Source organism: Chamaea fasciata, unplaced genomic scaffold (assembly GCF_029207755.1).
Source record: "Chamaea fasciata isolate MVZ Bird 193981 ecotype frontalis unplaced genomic scaffold, bChaFas1.0.hap1 SCAF_6, whole genome shotgun sequence".
Lineage (NCBI taxonomy): Eukaryota > Metazoa > Chordata > Aves > Passeriformes > Sylviidae > Chamaea > Chamaea fasciata.
This window is the reverse complement of record NW_027094091.1, coordinates 53,132,261-53,151,231: the sequence shown is the minus strand read 5'-3', so window position 1 is coordinate 53,151,231 and position 18,971 is coordinate 53,132,261. Positions and strand designations below refer to the sequence as shown.

The 18,971-nt window shown below is 40.2% G+C and overlaps 1 protein-coding gene across 1 annotated transcript in view; it reads right to left on the bottom strand.

The window, feature by feature from the left end:
• Window positions 1-297: 297 nt before the first annotated feature.
• The window catches only part of SNCA (synuclein alpha), a 62,057-nt gene continuing 43,383 nt past the window's right edge, over window positions 298-18,971 (bottom strand). Inside the window, 2 exon segments of the mRNA XM_066186382.1 lie at window positions 298-920; window positions 1,899-1,988. Coding sequence (XP_066042479.1) covers window positions 888-920; window positions 1,899-1,988 — 123 coding nt within the window. The 3' untranslated portion in view covers window positions 298-887.

Genomic DNA, 18,971 nt, shown 5'->3' with positions numbered 1-18,971 from the left:
CCTCATGATTTCCTGATAATCTGCTGCAGCCCGTTATTAATGGCTTCGTTTACTTTCAGGTTATCCTTACAACAGCAAGTTTATTAGCCCCACAAACAAATCTGTCAGCAAAGCTGCACCCAGCTGCAGTAGCGGCCCTGATTTTCTCATTCTTCACCATGGTTTTTGTACAGATTGGGCTTACATTTTCTGATTTTGCTCTTCCAGTTCCTTCAAAAGAAGCAACACAACTTGAATGCTTCAACAGGGGCTTTTGGAAAAGAAAGGTGGTGTTAGAAATCATCACTAATTTAGAAATTAATTTTTAATGGATTACATTTTATTTGCTTCAGTTGAACACCATTATTTACAGACACAAGTTAATAAAACATCACAAAACAAAATCTCAACAGCTAATATTTATAGGTGCATAGTTCATGCTCAATTACTTTTTATATGTATAATACATACACATATATATAAAGCTCTCACAATAAGTCATCTCTGCACAGAAAGAATAGTCATAGGAAACAAATAAAAACTGTATCATAAACAATATCAAATTACTGACAGGCTATCGACAAAACATGTACAGAATTAGAAATAAGCAGTAGACACTTAGGTGTTTTTACTTAATATTTTCTTTTTTTAACTTTTAAACTTGAAGCCACAATATCCACAGCACAATAATGACCCTGCCAACCGGCTTTCATTTCAGCAGGGGGGAAATGCTGAAACAAGGTGGATGCAGTCACAGACACTCCAATCATTGCTGATGGAAGACTTCAAAATACACCGTAAAAACTGTAAAAAAATTTAACGACTGGGCACATTGGAACTCAGCACTTGTACAGGATGGGACGTCTTTAGTAGTTAGTAGATTTCAGGTGATAGGAAGGAAAGGACTCTCATGCTTCAGGTTCATAGTCTTGATACTCCTCCTATTGAAGGAGAGCAGAAATCAACACTACTGGAATTTTAGGCAAAGACATCCTGTTTTCTCTATTTATTCCACTCCTGGTGGATTCAATGCCTAAATTATTATGGATTGTCATGTGACCAGGATATAAAATGTATTTGGATTTTGTCACATTTTCCAGATACTGTACCTTACAAGTCATGGTACTTGGAGGAGAACTAGCCTTTTACAGTGATTAACACAGCATTCAGCTGATGCTACCAGGAACCCCTGAGGCCACCCATAACAATTTATTTGGAGAGGAAGGAGGACTAGCTCTGGGCTGCACAGAACATCAGGTGCTGCAGATCCTCATATGAGTCAGTAAATCATTTAAAGGACTGTTTAACTATGGCCACATGATTAACTATGGCATCCAAAATTTCAGTGATATTCAAGATGTTACACGCAAGCCTTTAAGTCTTTTACTGGACCATGGCCTAAATCTTTTATACCTCTCATTTTCAGTCCTATTATCTGCACTACCATAAAACCACTAGTCCAACTACTAGTGCATCATGCCAGACATTGTAGTAATATGTTAGACAGCTCATTCATATAAACCAACAAAATAATTTACTCCCATAATTGCATTAAGATCATGCTTCACAAAGCACGATGCATTGGTGAGTGGCCAAGGTATTAACACAATCTATGAAGATGCAGTTTGACCTGCATTTCCTATTAAACATACAAAAAAGGATTCCCCAAAACCCAGGCACAAATGTTTTGAAACACTCAAAATATTTTCCCATTTAACTTTCTGACTATCAAAAAAGCAAATTATTTTCTGATTCCCAGCACTATACCTCTGGCAGATCTTGGCCAAAGAGACCACGTTTCTGCTGTGCCCTTGCAGCTCCCTGCATCAGCCTGGGCCAGGCTTATGTAACCGAGCATACAGCCTCCTCCTGTGCCCTCCTCCTACGTGCATTCACAGCAAACACCACAACAGATTTACCTCTGGAGGCATTTCATAAGCCTCGTTCTCAGGATCCACAGGAACACCTGTATTATTCACCATTCCCTCCTGCAGGAAACCTTCTTCATTCTACATTTAAAACAGGGAAAGAAAAGTGACAGTGGCTGCTTGTGTCATCATTTCTACCAAAGTATGAGTTTTTTCCCCATCTGTGGTTGACTTCTTGGCCTGTCCTTTGGTTGTGGGATGTTGCCAGGCGTCATGGAGAGTGAGGGGACATAATAGTTACAGAGATCTCCATGTTTCAAAGGGGTATCCATGGGAATGACAAATAACTTCTTGAATAGCTGAGACCCCATTTTTCTCTTGCCATGGGCAGGCCAAGAAGTCAATCTGAATAAAAGAACCGTCCCACCACCAACTTGCTGAATATCTTTGGAAAATATTTTAATCCCACAGAAATGCTTTGGTCTAGTCACAAAGCAAACCAAAATAAGGGTTTTCCGCGCCTTAAGAAACCAACTGGGAAACAAAGTCCCACACAAACAATTTAAGTATCACCTTAAGCTATCACATTAATTCACATTTAAGTGCTTCAGGGAACACAGTGACAGGTATGCAAAAGTGCCTATAAAAACAGGCCAATATCAAGACAAAAAAATGAAGCAGTAATTCATTTTTTTTTAATGCTATAGAAACATTCATCCCCTCATAAACCATTTTAAAGGTTTAGTCTTTCCAGAATATATTGCAAAAAAGGGGAAACATGCTGATTTTTTTCTTCCATTTTAGAACCTAACCGTATTGGAAAATGCTTTTTTCCTTTAATGGGTCATACATGCTTTCTTATGTCAACCAGCATACTACTCTATGCACTACTGGTACATGACACATTGTAGTATACCTTTTACCAAGCTTCTTGCATTTTTTTCCTTATTATAGGAGCACTTCTATTTTATACAGTGATTTTAGTAAGAGACTCTCGTAATTAACAAGATGGCAATGGTGTGAGGAATAATGTGTTGAATAATATTATTAAAGTAAGATTATTATTCTCCTAGAACTACAGAAACTCTGTACCATATGAAACAAAGGGAAAAAACCCTCAACATTTCAATTGGGCCAATCCTCTTTGTAGTAGTTACTCCAGAAGTTCTCAGAGAAGAAACATGAGTTCTGCCAGAGCAGAGACTGCTGGAGATTATCCTGAACTGTAAGAAAATTGATATGAAAAGAGGCAGAGTATCTCAATGGATCTGTTGTGACCATACTGATTTCTAACAGGTGTCGATCTAGACAGAAATGTACTAAAAACCAATTACCCCACCTGCAGGCTGCTAAAGTAGACAGAAGTACAAAATTAAGTAGATCATAAACGAGACTAATGAGATAATTCCTGAAAATCTACAAATTATAAGATAGTGGTGCTAAATTAAATTTAGAATACAGACAAAATGAGGATAAGAGAAGCTAAACCTGAAATTCACCTCTGAAAGCTTAACACAAGATAGAATATAAAATACAAAAGAAGTGTCACTAAACCTTCCTGACATTCCCACAGTATTTATCTTGCCTCTCCATTTGCCACATACTGGCTTCCTCTGTGGTTTAACCAGGTGACCTTAGTCATAACACTGTTTCTCACTTTCTGCACCACCCCAAGCACAAACTGTGACTTGATCTACCAGATACCAACCCTGTTCTTACTTGGATCAGTCACCTTTCCCATACATATGTAGGTACACATATTTTTCATCCTCATCATCCAAGTTTACAATGTGCAGAATTTACATCCATAATATAGATTCTTCTCTTCGGTTCTCTTCAGCTCTTATTTCAGACTTTAAAAGGTCCAGTATGAAGAGATGGCTGGTCCTATTACTTCTCAGTGGGAACAGATATGCTTTTTCCTTTGGAGGTAAGCAGCACAGTCTGTGTGGAATTTGTTCTGCCAAGTTCCCTCCATGCATGTGCCTGCTCTGAGTCAGCACCCTCAGCTGCTCTATGGCATAGACAACGTAGACAAATTCCAAAAACCCAAAGGACACTGATGAATAAGGTTGCAAGTACCTTTATTTAGGTATCTAATAGGTACCTGTGTCTTCCAGAACTGTCAAAAATTTGGGGTGTTCAACATGAAAGGCAATTTTTCAGGCTTGAAACTATGAGAAAAACTAGGCCCAATTACATTTCTGCCTCATCTCGATAAAACACTTGAGTTCCTCTGATGACTTAATTTCAGGATTTACTTACCTTAGCTTTTAAGCAAATTTTTAATAGCATTTATGCCTGTTTAGTTTCATGAAAAGAAGCATCAATCCCTACTAGCTTTGACTGAAATAGCCAAATAGAGCGTGTGATGCAAATTTTACAGCTATTACTGTGCCCTTGATCTAACAGACCAGTTCTAAGGACCTAAACCCCTTTTGCATGCTCTCATGCTTAATCCAAAATATAATTTAATTTCTGCTTCCCCCAATCGTTAAGGAACAGCTTCAGCCTACAATCAGTTCATCAGGTAAAACTGTGCCCAAAATCCAGCTTGAGGGTGCACAAGAAAGTACGCATGCAGCTTAATGTTATCTGTAGCAGGAAAACAGATGGCAAGTGAAACTGCCAGGACCATTATTAACAACAAGGAAAAACACTTCCCAGATGAATTTCAAATAAGGGCTTCAAAGTTTGTACGCTGTTTTGTTGTTAGGAACCTCTGCAATGGATCTGGACTGTCTGTCAGGATTACTGAGACTCAAGGCCTAGAAGACTGAATTTATCTAAGTCCCTTCAGTAAGTTCAGGATAGAGATTTCTCTACAGCCTCAAACAAAACAATCAGCAGCACTAGAAAAATACAAGATCAATGACAACACCACTACTTTTTCAAAGGAAGTAAATCATAAGCCACAACAAACCTCCAAGGGAACTCCTTGCCTTGGGAAGGTTTATTGCCTTTGCCCAGCTGCAAACAGCAACACAAACACCACCTCTCATGTTGATGTCACTGCAGCTCAGATGAGGATGACATTCCTCAAGGTCATCTATTACACAAAAACGCATAGCAAAGGTGACCACCTAATTTTAAATGGCGGCATACTCTGCTTCTGATGTACAGTCCCCCCCAAAGGTAAACCACCACCCCCAGTAACACAGAGCCATCTAAGGTACACCTTAAATCATAATTTACCTCCTTTAAAACAAAGAAATGCAATCTTACATTGTCATGATCAGTAATTTCATATCCTAATTCAGTTACAGAAGAGGAAAACTACCCAAAAGACCAATTCTTGTCTTAGTATGAAAGACATTTTCTCTAGAAGCTGAAGCCTCTCTCAACCACACTGAAGGGCATTTCCAGAGGGAAAGATTTTTTTATATTAAATCATCTGAAAAGCTCAACTAAAGTTTTTCAGACATAAAGTCAGTTTTTAACTGGGGAGCATGAACTCTTGCTGGGAAAACGCTCTCAAAAGGGTAAATTACAACTCACCCAATGAAGAAGGCATTAGAAGAATAGTGAGGTGAGGACTTCTGCTTGCCCCCAAAGGATTCCTTGAAGGAAAAATGAACACCCACCTATATATAAATTTGAAGCATGGCCACTCTGGCTAAGTCTTGTATTTTGACTCCAGAGAGTCTCATGCCCTCAGACCCCATATTACAGGAAAAAAGCTTTTGTGCTGTCCCAAGCAGAGTAAACCATACTGCCATTCTCAGCATTAACAGGAGTGTCACTTTGTGCTATTAGCACTTCTGCCTGCCTTGGTAAAGGCACACGCCTATCACACCTGCACAAAGCCCATGTGCTACCAGGCCACATGGCAAGACCACCCACATTTTTCCCAGGAATGTATTACTCCAGAAGTCCACAGAGAATTGTTACACAGTTTATACCCCCTCATCCATGAGGATCTCTCATTTTGTTCTCTCTCAAGCAGCTTGTGTTCTTTTATAGACAAAGAGGAGATGGTGTCCAATCACTGTGAAGTGACATTCTTGCATGACCCTGGGCGCCAGTTCTGACTCAAAGAACAGGTATGAATATAACTGGTACACAAGAGCATGAAGCAGAACTGCTGCAATGGCTCCAAAATATCGATTCCTCTTTCATTATGGGAATGAATCCTGCTAAGCTCTGTGCACAACAGTGTGAAATGACCCACTTTTGCAATAAAATAGTAGTCAAACTAATTAAAAACTCCTCCTGAAGACCTGGCCCTGTTAAAATACAGAATATTTGACAAAACCTCAGGACTATTCCTTTTACCATGTAAATTTCACCAGGTAAGTTTTCCATGTTTCAGTGTTTTTGGTGAAAATTGCACCCCATTCTTCCCCTTCACCCTCTTTCCCACCTCATAACACTCTTGGTAGAAGGGAAGAGACTGTTTAAGATCCCCTTGGTGGACTGTCAATGAAAAGCAGACCAAGTGGTCGACTCCTGGTACTGCTCCTATGTCAGCACCACGTAGTAAAAGGGTCACCTTCAGGAGAGTGCATGCTGTCCTCTTGGTGACATGTTTGTGTTGTAATGCCAAGTTACTGCCATCAGAAAGAAGGTAATTTATACCAAGTCAGGGACAAGAGCAACTTGAAAAGGAAGCATTACAATTATAATTTAGTGGCCAATTTAAACACTATACTTTGCCATCTCCCTGGTTAGTAATATGTTTTTTCTCTCCATTATGAACAGTGATGGAGTCTTACAGTCATGCATAATTCTCATGATCACTGGAGACTAATTCCTTCTGGAGTGATTCCACATCATGAGATAAATAAACCAGGCCATGAAACTGTCTGCTCTTAGAACATTTATACTGGCAAGAGGCAATCATCTGGAAGCCACAAACCACAAAGGTCAGAAGACACCTCCAGAAATCACCCACCTTGAGCAGGGCCACTCCTCATCGTGTTTTAACCAATCCCACAGACAGAGACTCCACAATCTCGCTGGATAACCTCATCCAGTGTTCAACTAAATACACAGTGAAAAACCTTTTTTTCTACATTTAAGTGGAGTTTCCTGCGTTTCATTCAGTGCCCACTGCTTCTCGCCATTTCACTGGGCATCACCGAAGAGTCTGGTTCAATCTCCTTTACCTCCACTCCACCAGGTGTTTATATTCATTGATAAACTCCCCCCCCCCCCCCCCAAAGCTCACATTCATGTTGTTTCATGGTTGCTGATTTTCTGTCTCTTCTTGGGACTTCTATGGAATTTCCCGTGCAGATATTGCAGGAGGAGCTCTTCTCTAGCTGAAAGCCTGACTGCCCACAATAAATAAGGTGAGGCTTGCCTTATACATCTAAAAGATTAATGTAACCTGAGAAGTCATAGTTAATTTCAACAAAATAGATTATTAAAACTCAGTGAGCACTGGTCACTCTACATCATTTGCCAGTCTGTTATTGAGTGTTTTATAATGTAAAACTGTGAGCCAATTATATTTGATTAAATTAAATCTGTGTAAATTAATCAAATTAAAATTGTGAATCAAAAAAGCTATGAACCAAGACAAGAGGCATCATGGAAAAAGCAGTGAACTAGAACTGGGGAAAAGCTGGTTTACAAGGTAATCTGTTAAGCCCTTTGAGACCCCAACAAAATGTTCCATGCAAAGCAATTTTAACATTGTCTGTCTGTACCGACAGACCAGTCGGTACCTTTGGGAGCTCAAAATAAGAAAATACACATCTAAAAGCATGATTACCTTGAAAAAATATCACATACTGATAGAGTAATGCCTACCTGACAGCCACAGGCAAGTACCTCTTTTGTGGGCCCAGATGTTAATTCTGGCCCAGTCCTAGTGAATTATTGAATTTGTTGTTGTTACAGTCCAGATAATTGCACTAGTAATCTGTCTTTATTTATTTAGGGATAAAATAGTTTATCAAGCCCTTACAACTGGTAACTCCAGGTCCCTACAGCTTGACTAAGCCCATTTCATTTTGGCACTACCCACCTTGTGAGGGCTTTTGTCAGGAGCTGTCAGTCATGATGTGGTGGAGCTTGACGTAAAATTTTGGGATTCCTTTTTTATACCTCCAGTGAAGCTGTTATTGCTCCTGTGTCATTTTGCCTCCTGCTACATGCTGAATAACAATTTCCTGTGCTTATGGGCTTAAAATTCCCATTTGAAAAGAAAATAATTTGCATTCCTTCTTCTCCAAAAGATACTCCACCTGGATACTGTACTGAAGAGAAAAAATAACTGTCTTCCCCATTTGGTAACTCTCTTTTTACAGATATTTTGACCTTAAAACTCAACCTACCTGGATGGAAGAGAAACCCTTGAACAAAGAATCCAACAAGAGGCAAAACAAAGATATGTTAAAATGGCCTTAACCATTTATTTTCCTAGTCCGAAGATATTTTATTCATGGAACTGACTGAGTTACACAGGTATAACTGAGTTGCCAGGTCACCTGAGGATGCTTTAAAGTTCCTGCTCACTCATTGCAATAGTCAGTGCCTCCGAGACTCAGCTGTAAATGATAAATCATCATCAGTCCACTTGTTTCACTCCACAGATACAGCGATGTACCTGTGCACTAGCTAGAAATAAAGTAAACTGTTTTAATTATCCGTAAGCTGAACACTTAAGTGAAGGAAATAATGAGAAAGCATTATGTGCGAAAGAAACTAGCTGTTACAGTGCACAACTCATTTAGAGTACCAAGAATGAATTGAGATTCTCCCTCCTTCTCAAATGAAGAGACATTTAATTAAACAAACAAATATCAGCATTAATACAATGAAAGGCTAAAATAGGCCCTGCAAGTTCTACAGGCTGCATTCTGATCTGCATTTTTATGCCTTTAAGTTGGCAATGACAAAAGTGAAAAGGAAAACAAGTGAGGCTTACAGGGGAATGAAGTCTGTGGTAACCTATAATCACAGGTCCATCTCAGTGTCTACAAATAGCTGGAAATAATTTGTTTACAACAATTTACGAACTGCTGTAAATGCCTTGCAAAACAAATTCCAGTACAACATAGATTGTGTAAATTTTTTTTTCCTTTCCTTCACTTAATTTCCCCAGTACTACTTGTAGATGAGATGCCTTCAGAGTACAATAGGAATATTTCTGTGAAAAAATCAAATTTGCTGAAACTCAGATACATGTTTGCATTAACCAGGCTAATAAAGTTCCTAATTAGAGCTGCTGAAATGTTGCTATTTGCTGATAAATGGAGAACCTGTTCATTGCACAAGCCAGACCAGAAGTTTGTATGAGTTCTACAGCAATGGACATGTGCATCAACTCCAGGTGACTTAAAGTAAGAGGCTGCCTAGGGCCTGAGTCAGTGTGACATCAGAAACACATGTGAATGCATCCAGGACACACAGCCCTTTCAGCTTTCTTCTTTTCTGCCTCCCAAATCCATGGTTACATTGAAAACTCCACGGGTAGAGAAAGAAAAAGCTAGAGCACATAATTTGGAGATAGTGAAGTTATTTCTAATTGAAATATAGCGGGATTGATGTTAGCTAGACGTCACATCAGAGAGGTGGCCCAGATCCGCCTCTCTTTCCATTCTCCTGAAGAAGGCAATAACAATATTTTAAAATAATAGGTCTGCTCAAACAATAACTGTTACTATACACAACAAACATCCACTATCAACTTTGTTATTTACACTCTCAAAACTGAAATTTCAGACGGCAGTTCCACAAATCTTCAGTCAAAAAATACCACTAATTCCAATAAGGACTTGGAAGAAGGGCCAAGGACTGCACTAAACTGTTTGCTCGGTCTTATGCAGTAAGAAAGAACAATAAACAACCTGAGTTTATTTCTATTGTTTTTACTTCATAAAAGACACCTCGACAAAACTGAGTAACTGAAATAAATACCATGCATTTCAATAGGAAAATGCGTGTCACCTAGGCACTCACCAAACAAAAGATGATGGGCAAGCAGTGCACAGAAAGGAATACAAAGTCAAAGAGTAACGTAAGCCAAAAATATCGCCTTAGTGCAAAAAAAAAGGAAGCCATTCTCTCATGTATTAAAAAGGCCTATCCAGTCCTAGGGGACTTTCTCCTGAATACAGAATTCAATACACAATGCACTTGTCTGGGGATGTTGGGAGATCCCAAAGGAGAACAGCAGGAGTGATCATATCCTGGAACAGAGACGAAAATGAAGGAACCTGTCAAACACTATGTCTGTCAGAAGCTCCATGGGATTAGCTAAACCCATATGTCCCTTTCTGTAATGGAGGATTCTCCATTCTGTGTGAACCAATTACCAAGAATGACCTCCAAGGACGATATCTGAACATTACCTTCATTAAATAAAATGAGAACATAACAGATGACCTTGACAGATCACATCAACTAGAAGAATGGTACATCTTCACATTAACTAGAAGAATGGTACACATCAGCTTCACAGTCTATGGAAGTCAGCATAGAAATGAGTAATATTGGTCAGACTTGGCTCTACTAGGTCAGTAAAGATGCTTTTAAGTATTATGGTCTCAGCCAGAACTGCAATGTTAATTTACCATACTTTATTTAAAAGAGTTTGAATATCATAATCACATTTCAATGTTAAGTACAGTTTTAGTACAGATAAACTCCAGTTGTTGTATAGACTCCATGCGTATATATTCTCTAAGAAAAAATTAAAGGAGAATAATTAATTTCCTCCTAAAGAATTCGCCAGTTACACAGTTCTTCCAGTTAAACAGTGGATTCAATGCATCTAAAACAGCACCCTCTAAACCATAGCTATTTCTCCTACTCTTAGAAAAAGTTCTCTACAGAGAACTGCAGGCCCAGCCACCCTTTGGCATTATGAAGAGTGTGATTTCCCACTTGCATGGCCCCAGAGAGAGCACACGTTCCAGCTATCTCCTGTTGTTGCCTAGAAGGCTGACCTGAAACAGAGACCGAACAGAGCTAGAGAATAATATAGGTATTTATTGAAAGGCCTCCAGGATCCACCTTGAACAGGACCAAAGCCCCACCAAGGCTGCACCCTCAATCCACTAGGAAAACGCTACACCAAAAACCCGCCCGGTCACAAGGTCTTACATTTTTATCAGTTTTGGTCCATTTGCATATTGGGGTTTAATTGTCCAATTACAGCTTCAGGTTGTGCCTGAAGCACTGTGACTGGAGTAACAAAGCACTGAAGCAACACCACTCACTCCCAAGGAAGTTCTTAAAGAAAGGGGTAGATTCTCTCTTCAGGTAGTGGGAAGAGGGCAGGTTTTGCTCCCTTTTGCTTTTCCCTAGAGTATGAGCAGACAACCTAATGTGCTTGTACTCCCCAGTACACTGAGCTGTGGGCTCACAGGTGATCTAGTGGCAGAATATCACCTTCAAAGGCTGGAATTGATTGACAGGACATACTATGAAGGAAGTGGTCACCCTTCAGTTATTATCAGTGAACATCTCTCTAAAGCATTCCTTCAATTCCAACCTATTACAGCACTTTATCCAGCTGGGGAATTTTAAAACATATTTCTTCTACAGAGTAAACCAGCGCTTGCTTTGAAAAATAAAACCCACTTGCAACAATTCTTTGAACTACAAGGCTTTCAGGAGTACTTCCTGCAATTGTGATCTATTCAGCAGTAGATCAAACACTACAAAAGACTAGAGAGACAGCCTGCATTTTAAAATTTACACTCCTGAAGCGACACTCTATCTAGAAGCAAGTACACAACTATTCAGAGCTTTCACTTGAATTGGGAAAGGTTACTTCACAGTTCAGTGGCACAAAACACAAACATCTCTTCAGCTTGTTCTCTTCTCATAGAAGAAGAAATAACTCCTTTTAACTAAGTGGAAGGAATTTCTTAATAAAGTCTACTGGGTAAGGTGTAGTACACAAGGAGACACTTAAAAGACCAGTGTCTAAATATACAATACTTGAGTATTTGTATTGTCTTTCCCTCCTACCCCAGCACTGCTATAGTTATCTTTGCCTTTCGCTTCTGGCTTAGATGCAAGAAAGCAGCAGACTGAAATCTGCCATCCTCTACACTGCATGAGAGTGGATTTCAAAGCAACAGTTTCCCAGGCCAAATCCTGCTCTATCTTTATCAGTACAAGCCTGGTGTAGCTCTCCCTCTCACTAAACCATTTCCATGTTTACACCAGTATGTCTGAGAGCAGCCTGGGTTTAGGATCCCCCATTCAGACACCTGCTATCCCAAAATGGATGGACACCAGAAAAATCTTCACTACTACTTCACATATGAGAAGTGAGAAAGAGTATAAATTTGGATTGCCTTTGAGGAGTCCCCCAAGTTCCACCTCTGTTTTAGGCAGGTTCAGCTTTCCCCTAATCGTTCCCAACAGATGTCTGGAAAAAGCCACCTAAAAACTTTATAGTAACAAAGGTTTGATACTAGAAAAAATATTACCCTGACTCACTGCAGTCTTCTCTGGGCTAATCCAGCTCTTTATGTCCACACAACACAGGAAAAACCCACAGAGCATCCACTACCCTGTACCTGTGGTGCTCATTTATGAGAACTGCAGACAAGTTACATCTTGCTAGAGTTGGGACGTGGTTGCGTGGTATTTGGAACAGAGCCAAGTGGGGCAGAGATGCTGCTCACCACGTTGCTGAGAAGGAAAAGGAGGGCAAGCCCCAGCGGTGCCAAAAGTCCAAAAACTACCTGAACCAGTGTGAAATGATGATGATCTCAGCCATAGAAGAAACTTCAAAGTGGAACTGTAGCTGCACTGTTTTTACCAGAAGGAGCCTTCTATAAATAAACTCTGTTAAACCATTTGACATTAAAATGCAGAGCTGCTTTTAAAGGATCAAAGCATTGAATGTTAGTTATTAGAATTGTTAAAATTACATTTTCCCTCTGGTCCTTCCTTATTATTAATCACAGTAGTTCCCCAAACTTCACCAGCTAAGCAGGGGCTGCCCCTGGAATGCATTTAAGTCACAGTGAAGTTATCACCATAAACTGCTAGAATTCACAGGAAGCAGTCAGTCCCACACCCACTAGGAACAAAAGAGAAATATCAATTTTCACATCTACTCGTCTGATTTGAGAGAGGGGATTCTAATCATACTCCAGCCCTCATCCCATTTATATTTAAGCATATCAGAGAAAAAAAAAATGCATATACACAATAGAGGTAGCACACACACACAAAAAAAGTAGTTGAGATAGAAGAATTTATTCTGTTCACAACATCCAGAATAGCAGGTAAAGCCACAATTCTGCCAGGAAGTTTTGAGTGAAATACTGCTTAGTAGTTGCACTCATTACACCATCTACTTTGGGGATTAATAGGAAAAACCAAACCACTTTTCTTCAAATTCATGGCATAACAGTCAGCCAAACGTCATTTATGGAAGCTCAGATGAAGCTGAGGAAGAATAATTTCACATATGTCCCATCAATGAGATCGATTACCACCAAAGCTTATTCTATGAGAGACGGGAATGCTCAGTTAAAACACAGGAGGAGTGAGAGAACACATGTAGCAAATTAATTAGAGTTGGTACAGTTCTTTCTCCTACAATCCACATGTGCAGTTCCTGAACAATACACTGCCTGAAGCAATACATTTCCGCCAACATAGCGAGAACCTAAATGCTGGTCTTTTGTATTTTCAGAACTGAGGATGAAACAAAGACTTACTCAAGCATGGACTCATCCTGCCAAAGATGTGTACTTACGATATGACTCCCTGCAGTTTGAAAACAACACAAAAACTTATCTGCTTACAGCCATAAAGATCTTTCTGTACACATGCTGCCTGATGAACATTTGGTAAGAATCAGAGCCAGATCTTAAGAATCACCCATGCAAATCTGAACACAACTGACCTAAAAGACTGTCACAGCTGGATGCCCAAGTGTTTCTAAATGCTCGAGCAGTATCAGGCACTCAGCTGGTGAGTTTATGGGCAAATGCCATTTTAGAAATGACCCATACTAGAAAATACTTCTGTGGAATACCAGGCTAAGAGTAAATGTACTTTGACATGAACAAACAAACAAAATAAAATTCAGTATTGTGCTGCATCATCATCTTTTAATGACAACCTCCAAATAATTTTGTTTCAGTTAACTGATAGGTATTTGTGCATTCCCTCAACAGGGGTAGTGCAATGGCTCTCATTAAAGTAGGATAATTTTTGTAGTTGTTTAGCATAAAGCCAAATGATGTTTTTACTGTTCCATAACAAGCATTGCTCAACAAGCAGATTCAATGAGGAAACACAGCCGTGCAAAAAGCAGTGATTTCTCTTACACCCATGTATCATTTCTGACACAAGCAGACAACAAACCAACTGGTCCTTGTTCTCTGCTTTAGTTGCTCATCTGCCTGGAATTACCCAAGAAAGGCTGTAGCACTGGAAATAGCAACAGTTGGCTGTTCTAATGTTATTGACCTCCTCCCCATACCTGTAGCATTTCAAACAAATATGCAAAGTGTGGATGCTTAGTGGGCTACCTTTTCCTAAAGTCACTCCTGCCAGGATGCGCTCTGCACCATCTAGCACCCTCAAAAAACTGTTTACAGAGGAAGAACCAGTGCATCAAGTATCATTTTTCTGAATAGATTATTACAGAAAAGAAGTTCAACGCATTCTCTGCAACAACAACAACAAGAGTAAACCATACTGTATGGCTGCATGGTGCTTATTTGCCAGCTGGACTTAAACCATGACAAATATGTAAGCAATCTGATAAGAGAAGCTTAAAATAACATTACTACTGAAAGCTTAAAAGCTGATCTACTTCAACCTGAATTATTTTTAAACATTTAAACTAATTGTAAATTACTAAATTCATTCATTTGATTCAGCAGAAGATTTTCAAGCATACACTTAAGCAAGTAGTTAGTTCCACAGAAATGAAAGCTTTTACACAGGTTTAATACTCGCAAAACACTGTAGCAAATCAAGAATGACCTCCAGAAATACAAAGTGCTTCAAGTGCCAAAAAATCAAACTACTTAATATGGTAAGGTAGGACATCTTGGAAATTTGATGCAAATCACTTTCATCCAGTGAGATAGACTCAGCATGTATCCATCCGTAATCTCCCAGATTAAATCAGTGACAAATGAGCTCCTATACTGTACCCTCAGTGCAACAGGGACATTAAGATTCAGATATAAAGAGACAGTATCCAAACAAAGTGTGTTCCCAACACCAGTTCCAACAACCCTTTGGAAACCAAGATTTAAGTCAAAGCAAACTTAGGAGACAACATTCCCCCAGTGACTATTCACTGCAGGAACAGAATCCCTTCAGCACTTCACATTTTTTTTTTTTTTCTTACTGCTGCTGATTATCCTGTGCAGAGGAAAAATGCTCTAGTGCTTTGTGTTGTGTGGGTGATGCTCCCATTTCCCAGCTGAGTTTGGTTCAACATTTATAGAAAGGATAAACTATTCTGAATTGGCTTCTATCAGTAAAATGACTCAGTGATCACTGTGCAAGTGGGAGGAATTCAAGCATTTGACATTGCTTCTCACATTCTTGCTGTCACAAATGCAAATGTTGGGGAATTTAAACTCGTTCCTATCCTGTCATTTTAAAATCCTAAAGGGACCTTTGATCATTCAGTGGCCTGTTAAATATTTAGCAGTCAGGAAGAGAGGATTTTTTTTTTCCCTTCTGCCATGGTTTTAACTGGTTTCAAATCTAATACTGCTTCCTTTATGTGAATACAATGTATCACCATTTGCTCACCATTTTCCTCAGAGAAAAAAAAATCCCTTCAATTAAAAATTGATCTGCTTTCTAAACTAACAAAAAAAGAAGACAGAAGTAATATAAACATATAGACAGAGCTGTGAACTCCACAAACTACATAATCTGCATGCACAGAGCATACCTACATCTTGGGGTCTTTGAAAATAAGTTTTAATTACTCTGTTCCCCTTCAGAGCTAAGTGCCTTGCAAATTTTGGCTGGGGACATGCCGAGCTTGTTGAAGGCAGCACTGCCACTACCCTCTTTAGAGGTGTTGGGTTTTGGTCCTGAGGGCAGCAATACCCCTACTGCACTTAAACCTATTAATCCCGCTGAAGCACGTGTGATTGTTTTCATCGTAATATTCATCACACTCCATGAGGAGATGTCTCTCTAACCTAGGAGCTGAAATTAAGCACCAAGGAGCACTGAACTGTAACCACCCCTCCTGCTCTGGCTCCACTCTGCCAGCAGCCTGAGGAGAGATGGCTCCTGCAGCCACCCACACAAACCCTCTCCCGTGCTCATTAGCGTGCCTGGTATATTAATGACTCATCTTCATCGTAAAGCACCAGCTCAGACTTCTCATTAATCACCTAAAGTGTGCTGGCTTCTGCAGTTTGCTCAGAGTCTCCGCTAATTCAGGCTTCAGCATTACAAACATGGGGAAAGAGTTTGTGGGGCAGGCCCCGCACTTCAGCAAGGACTTCGTAACTTCCCAGAAAATACCTTAGGTCAGAATCTGGTTCTTCCAACCCAGCGTTGGGTAATGCCTGGATATTTTTTAAAAGCCAAAGTAACTGCTTTCAAAATGTGATTCTTAAATTGCATGGGTGGCCAGCAGGGCACTGCTGGTACATTCCCAGTGACAGGCTCAGACAGAGAACTAGTCCTGTACCACAGCCCAGTCCACCTTTCCTGTAGAAAAAACGCTGACTAGCTTGTTCAACAGTATGAAAAACCTAGAGTAAAAAATGAATGCACTGTACTGCAAATGGATTTATCCTTCAGCGGAAGAGAAAAAAATTCTCTCTAAATATTCTGAAAAAGGTTCTATAAGTATTATGAAAATGAGAAAGTCACTGAGAAGAGCTGCAAGTTGTGATGAGGAAGTACTGACTTTTCATGGTCTGTGGGTGCTTTCTCTTGTATCCCAGCTATTACTACATTACATTCACAGCTCCTTCTTTACATCGCTTTGGATTTCAATTACTGTTTCTTAATTATTTCTGTAATAACTTCCTTTTTTTTTCATTTTACTGATGACTTTTTTTAACGCTAGCTACACTAGCTTAAAATGGGTTTTGCACAAATAAACACCAGAGCAAAGTGCACTGTTAGCGAAAACTAACAACCTATAGCTGATGTAAATTTATGTCCACCCACCAGTTAGCCCATCATTTTCTTCTCTTATAAGATGTCAAAGCACCTGTCAATCATGTAGACAATGTGAGAGAGAGAAAAGAGACTAAAAGAACAACTTTTAACTTGCCACACCATTCAATGGGTGAACCATTTGATACAGAGGCTAGAGCCCAGACACGGGGCATACGTATTAGAAACGTGACAGATATGTAAGCAATGCACCAAGGCTGTACCACTCCTTGACAAATCCCTTTCTTAAAATACACACTAGATACCACATATGGGGTATCCATCTAGAACCACATATTTGGCAGGTGTATACCAGAGCAGTTGCACTGACTTTAGACCTCATGATTGATCACTTATCTATCCTAATAGATTGCTCATTTACAATGATTATTTGTATTATTGGAGCACCAATTCTCAGACAGCTGGTTAACTTCAGCTCAAGAGACGTGCTTTGTTCAAGCCAAAAGCACACATCTTCATGTACAGCCCTCTCCACAAAGAAAGGGGACAGCCTCTTCCCTGACTGGGACTGCCAGACTGAACCAACAAAAGCCTGTAACTACAACTGGATGTTAACTCCCCAGCATTCGTATCTTGGAAACACTACTCAATTTCCTTCCACAGGACAAGTGTCTGCAGCTACCCTAAAGGAAGCGCTCATTCCTTCTTCCATTGCCTGCCTAAAATAAACACCTTTCTGGCACAGAAAAGACCCTACTTTTAGACATGCTACATATGAGCAATACATTTTGCTGCAAGACAACAGACTGAGACCTGAGCTCATGGCAGCAAGGGGCAGCCCACAGCTGACAACACTCACAGATCAGCTGAGCTCATGTCACAGGCAGAATTGCTTTCGTGCCTGAAATACATTTTGTTTCCCCTTCTGCTTTAGAATTTTTTTGGTTTTGCACTTGAGGATTACTAACTGCAAACCCAGCAGCCACATGTTGCTGCCCCTCAAAGTCCCAGCTCCTCTGGTGAATGGCCCTTCAGTGAGGACCTCACCATCGTCATCTCACTGCGCTTTTCACCTTGAGTAAGAGCAGTCCAAGCCCAGTCAGCACTGACCTGCATAAGGAATGGTATCCTGTTATACAGCAAAATATCCTGGTTCAAAGGGCCAGACTTCTGAAGTGAAGCTTCTCTCATCTACATCCCCAAAGGACTACCTGCCTTGCTCCAAGCCCTGCTCATTGCTGGATGTCTGTCAGTGCAATTCCAGAATGCTGACCCAGTAGCTGAAAACTGCTGAAATACACTACTGACCAAACCTGTAGCACCACTCAGCACTCCAGCTTGAGCAACACCAATGCTGTGGCTTCATCACATCCACTCTACATTCTACTTGACTAAAAGACTTGAAGTGTCAGTAAACCACCCAGTGGCTATTAAAGTGTCCCAGCACAACAAGAGTACTCATGAAAACACTGAAGGAGCTTACCAGTTGAAATAAAGCAACTTTTTATTTCCTTCCATAATACATTGCTTTCCTCAGGGCAATCTGACACTGTTCAAAAGTCCACATTTAATCAACAAAAAAGGGTGTCTTTCTACATGAGAACTCAAAGTAATTAACTTCAGCTGCTGAGCTTGTTAAGGACACTCCCCTGTCCAATACTCACACCACCTGAACTGGGACTGAGGCCCCTTCATATCTACACTCCCCACACTCACACAGAACAGTTTTCCTTCCTCACCAGCTGGACCCCAGGATTTCCACACAGCACAGTCCCAGAGGTCTCCATTTTTTAAGTACCTCAATCTCAGTGTAATAACAAAATTACAGCTCAAGCTGGTGCCTCTGAGGAGGGACTCAGAACAAAGGAGCCCCTGGGCTTTTATACCCTCACAGTCTAAGTGCAGAAAGGTCTGGAATCATCAGCTTCTGCTGTGTCCCTGGCCACAGGTCCCAGGGACCTGCTCTGCAAAGGGTCAGCACTTCATGGCCTCTTGCCAGGGACTCAGGCTCCTGCCCTCCAGAGCTGAGCCCATAACTCAATTGTACTGCAGCCACAGCCTGAGCTACCTGCACTGAAT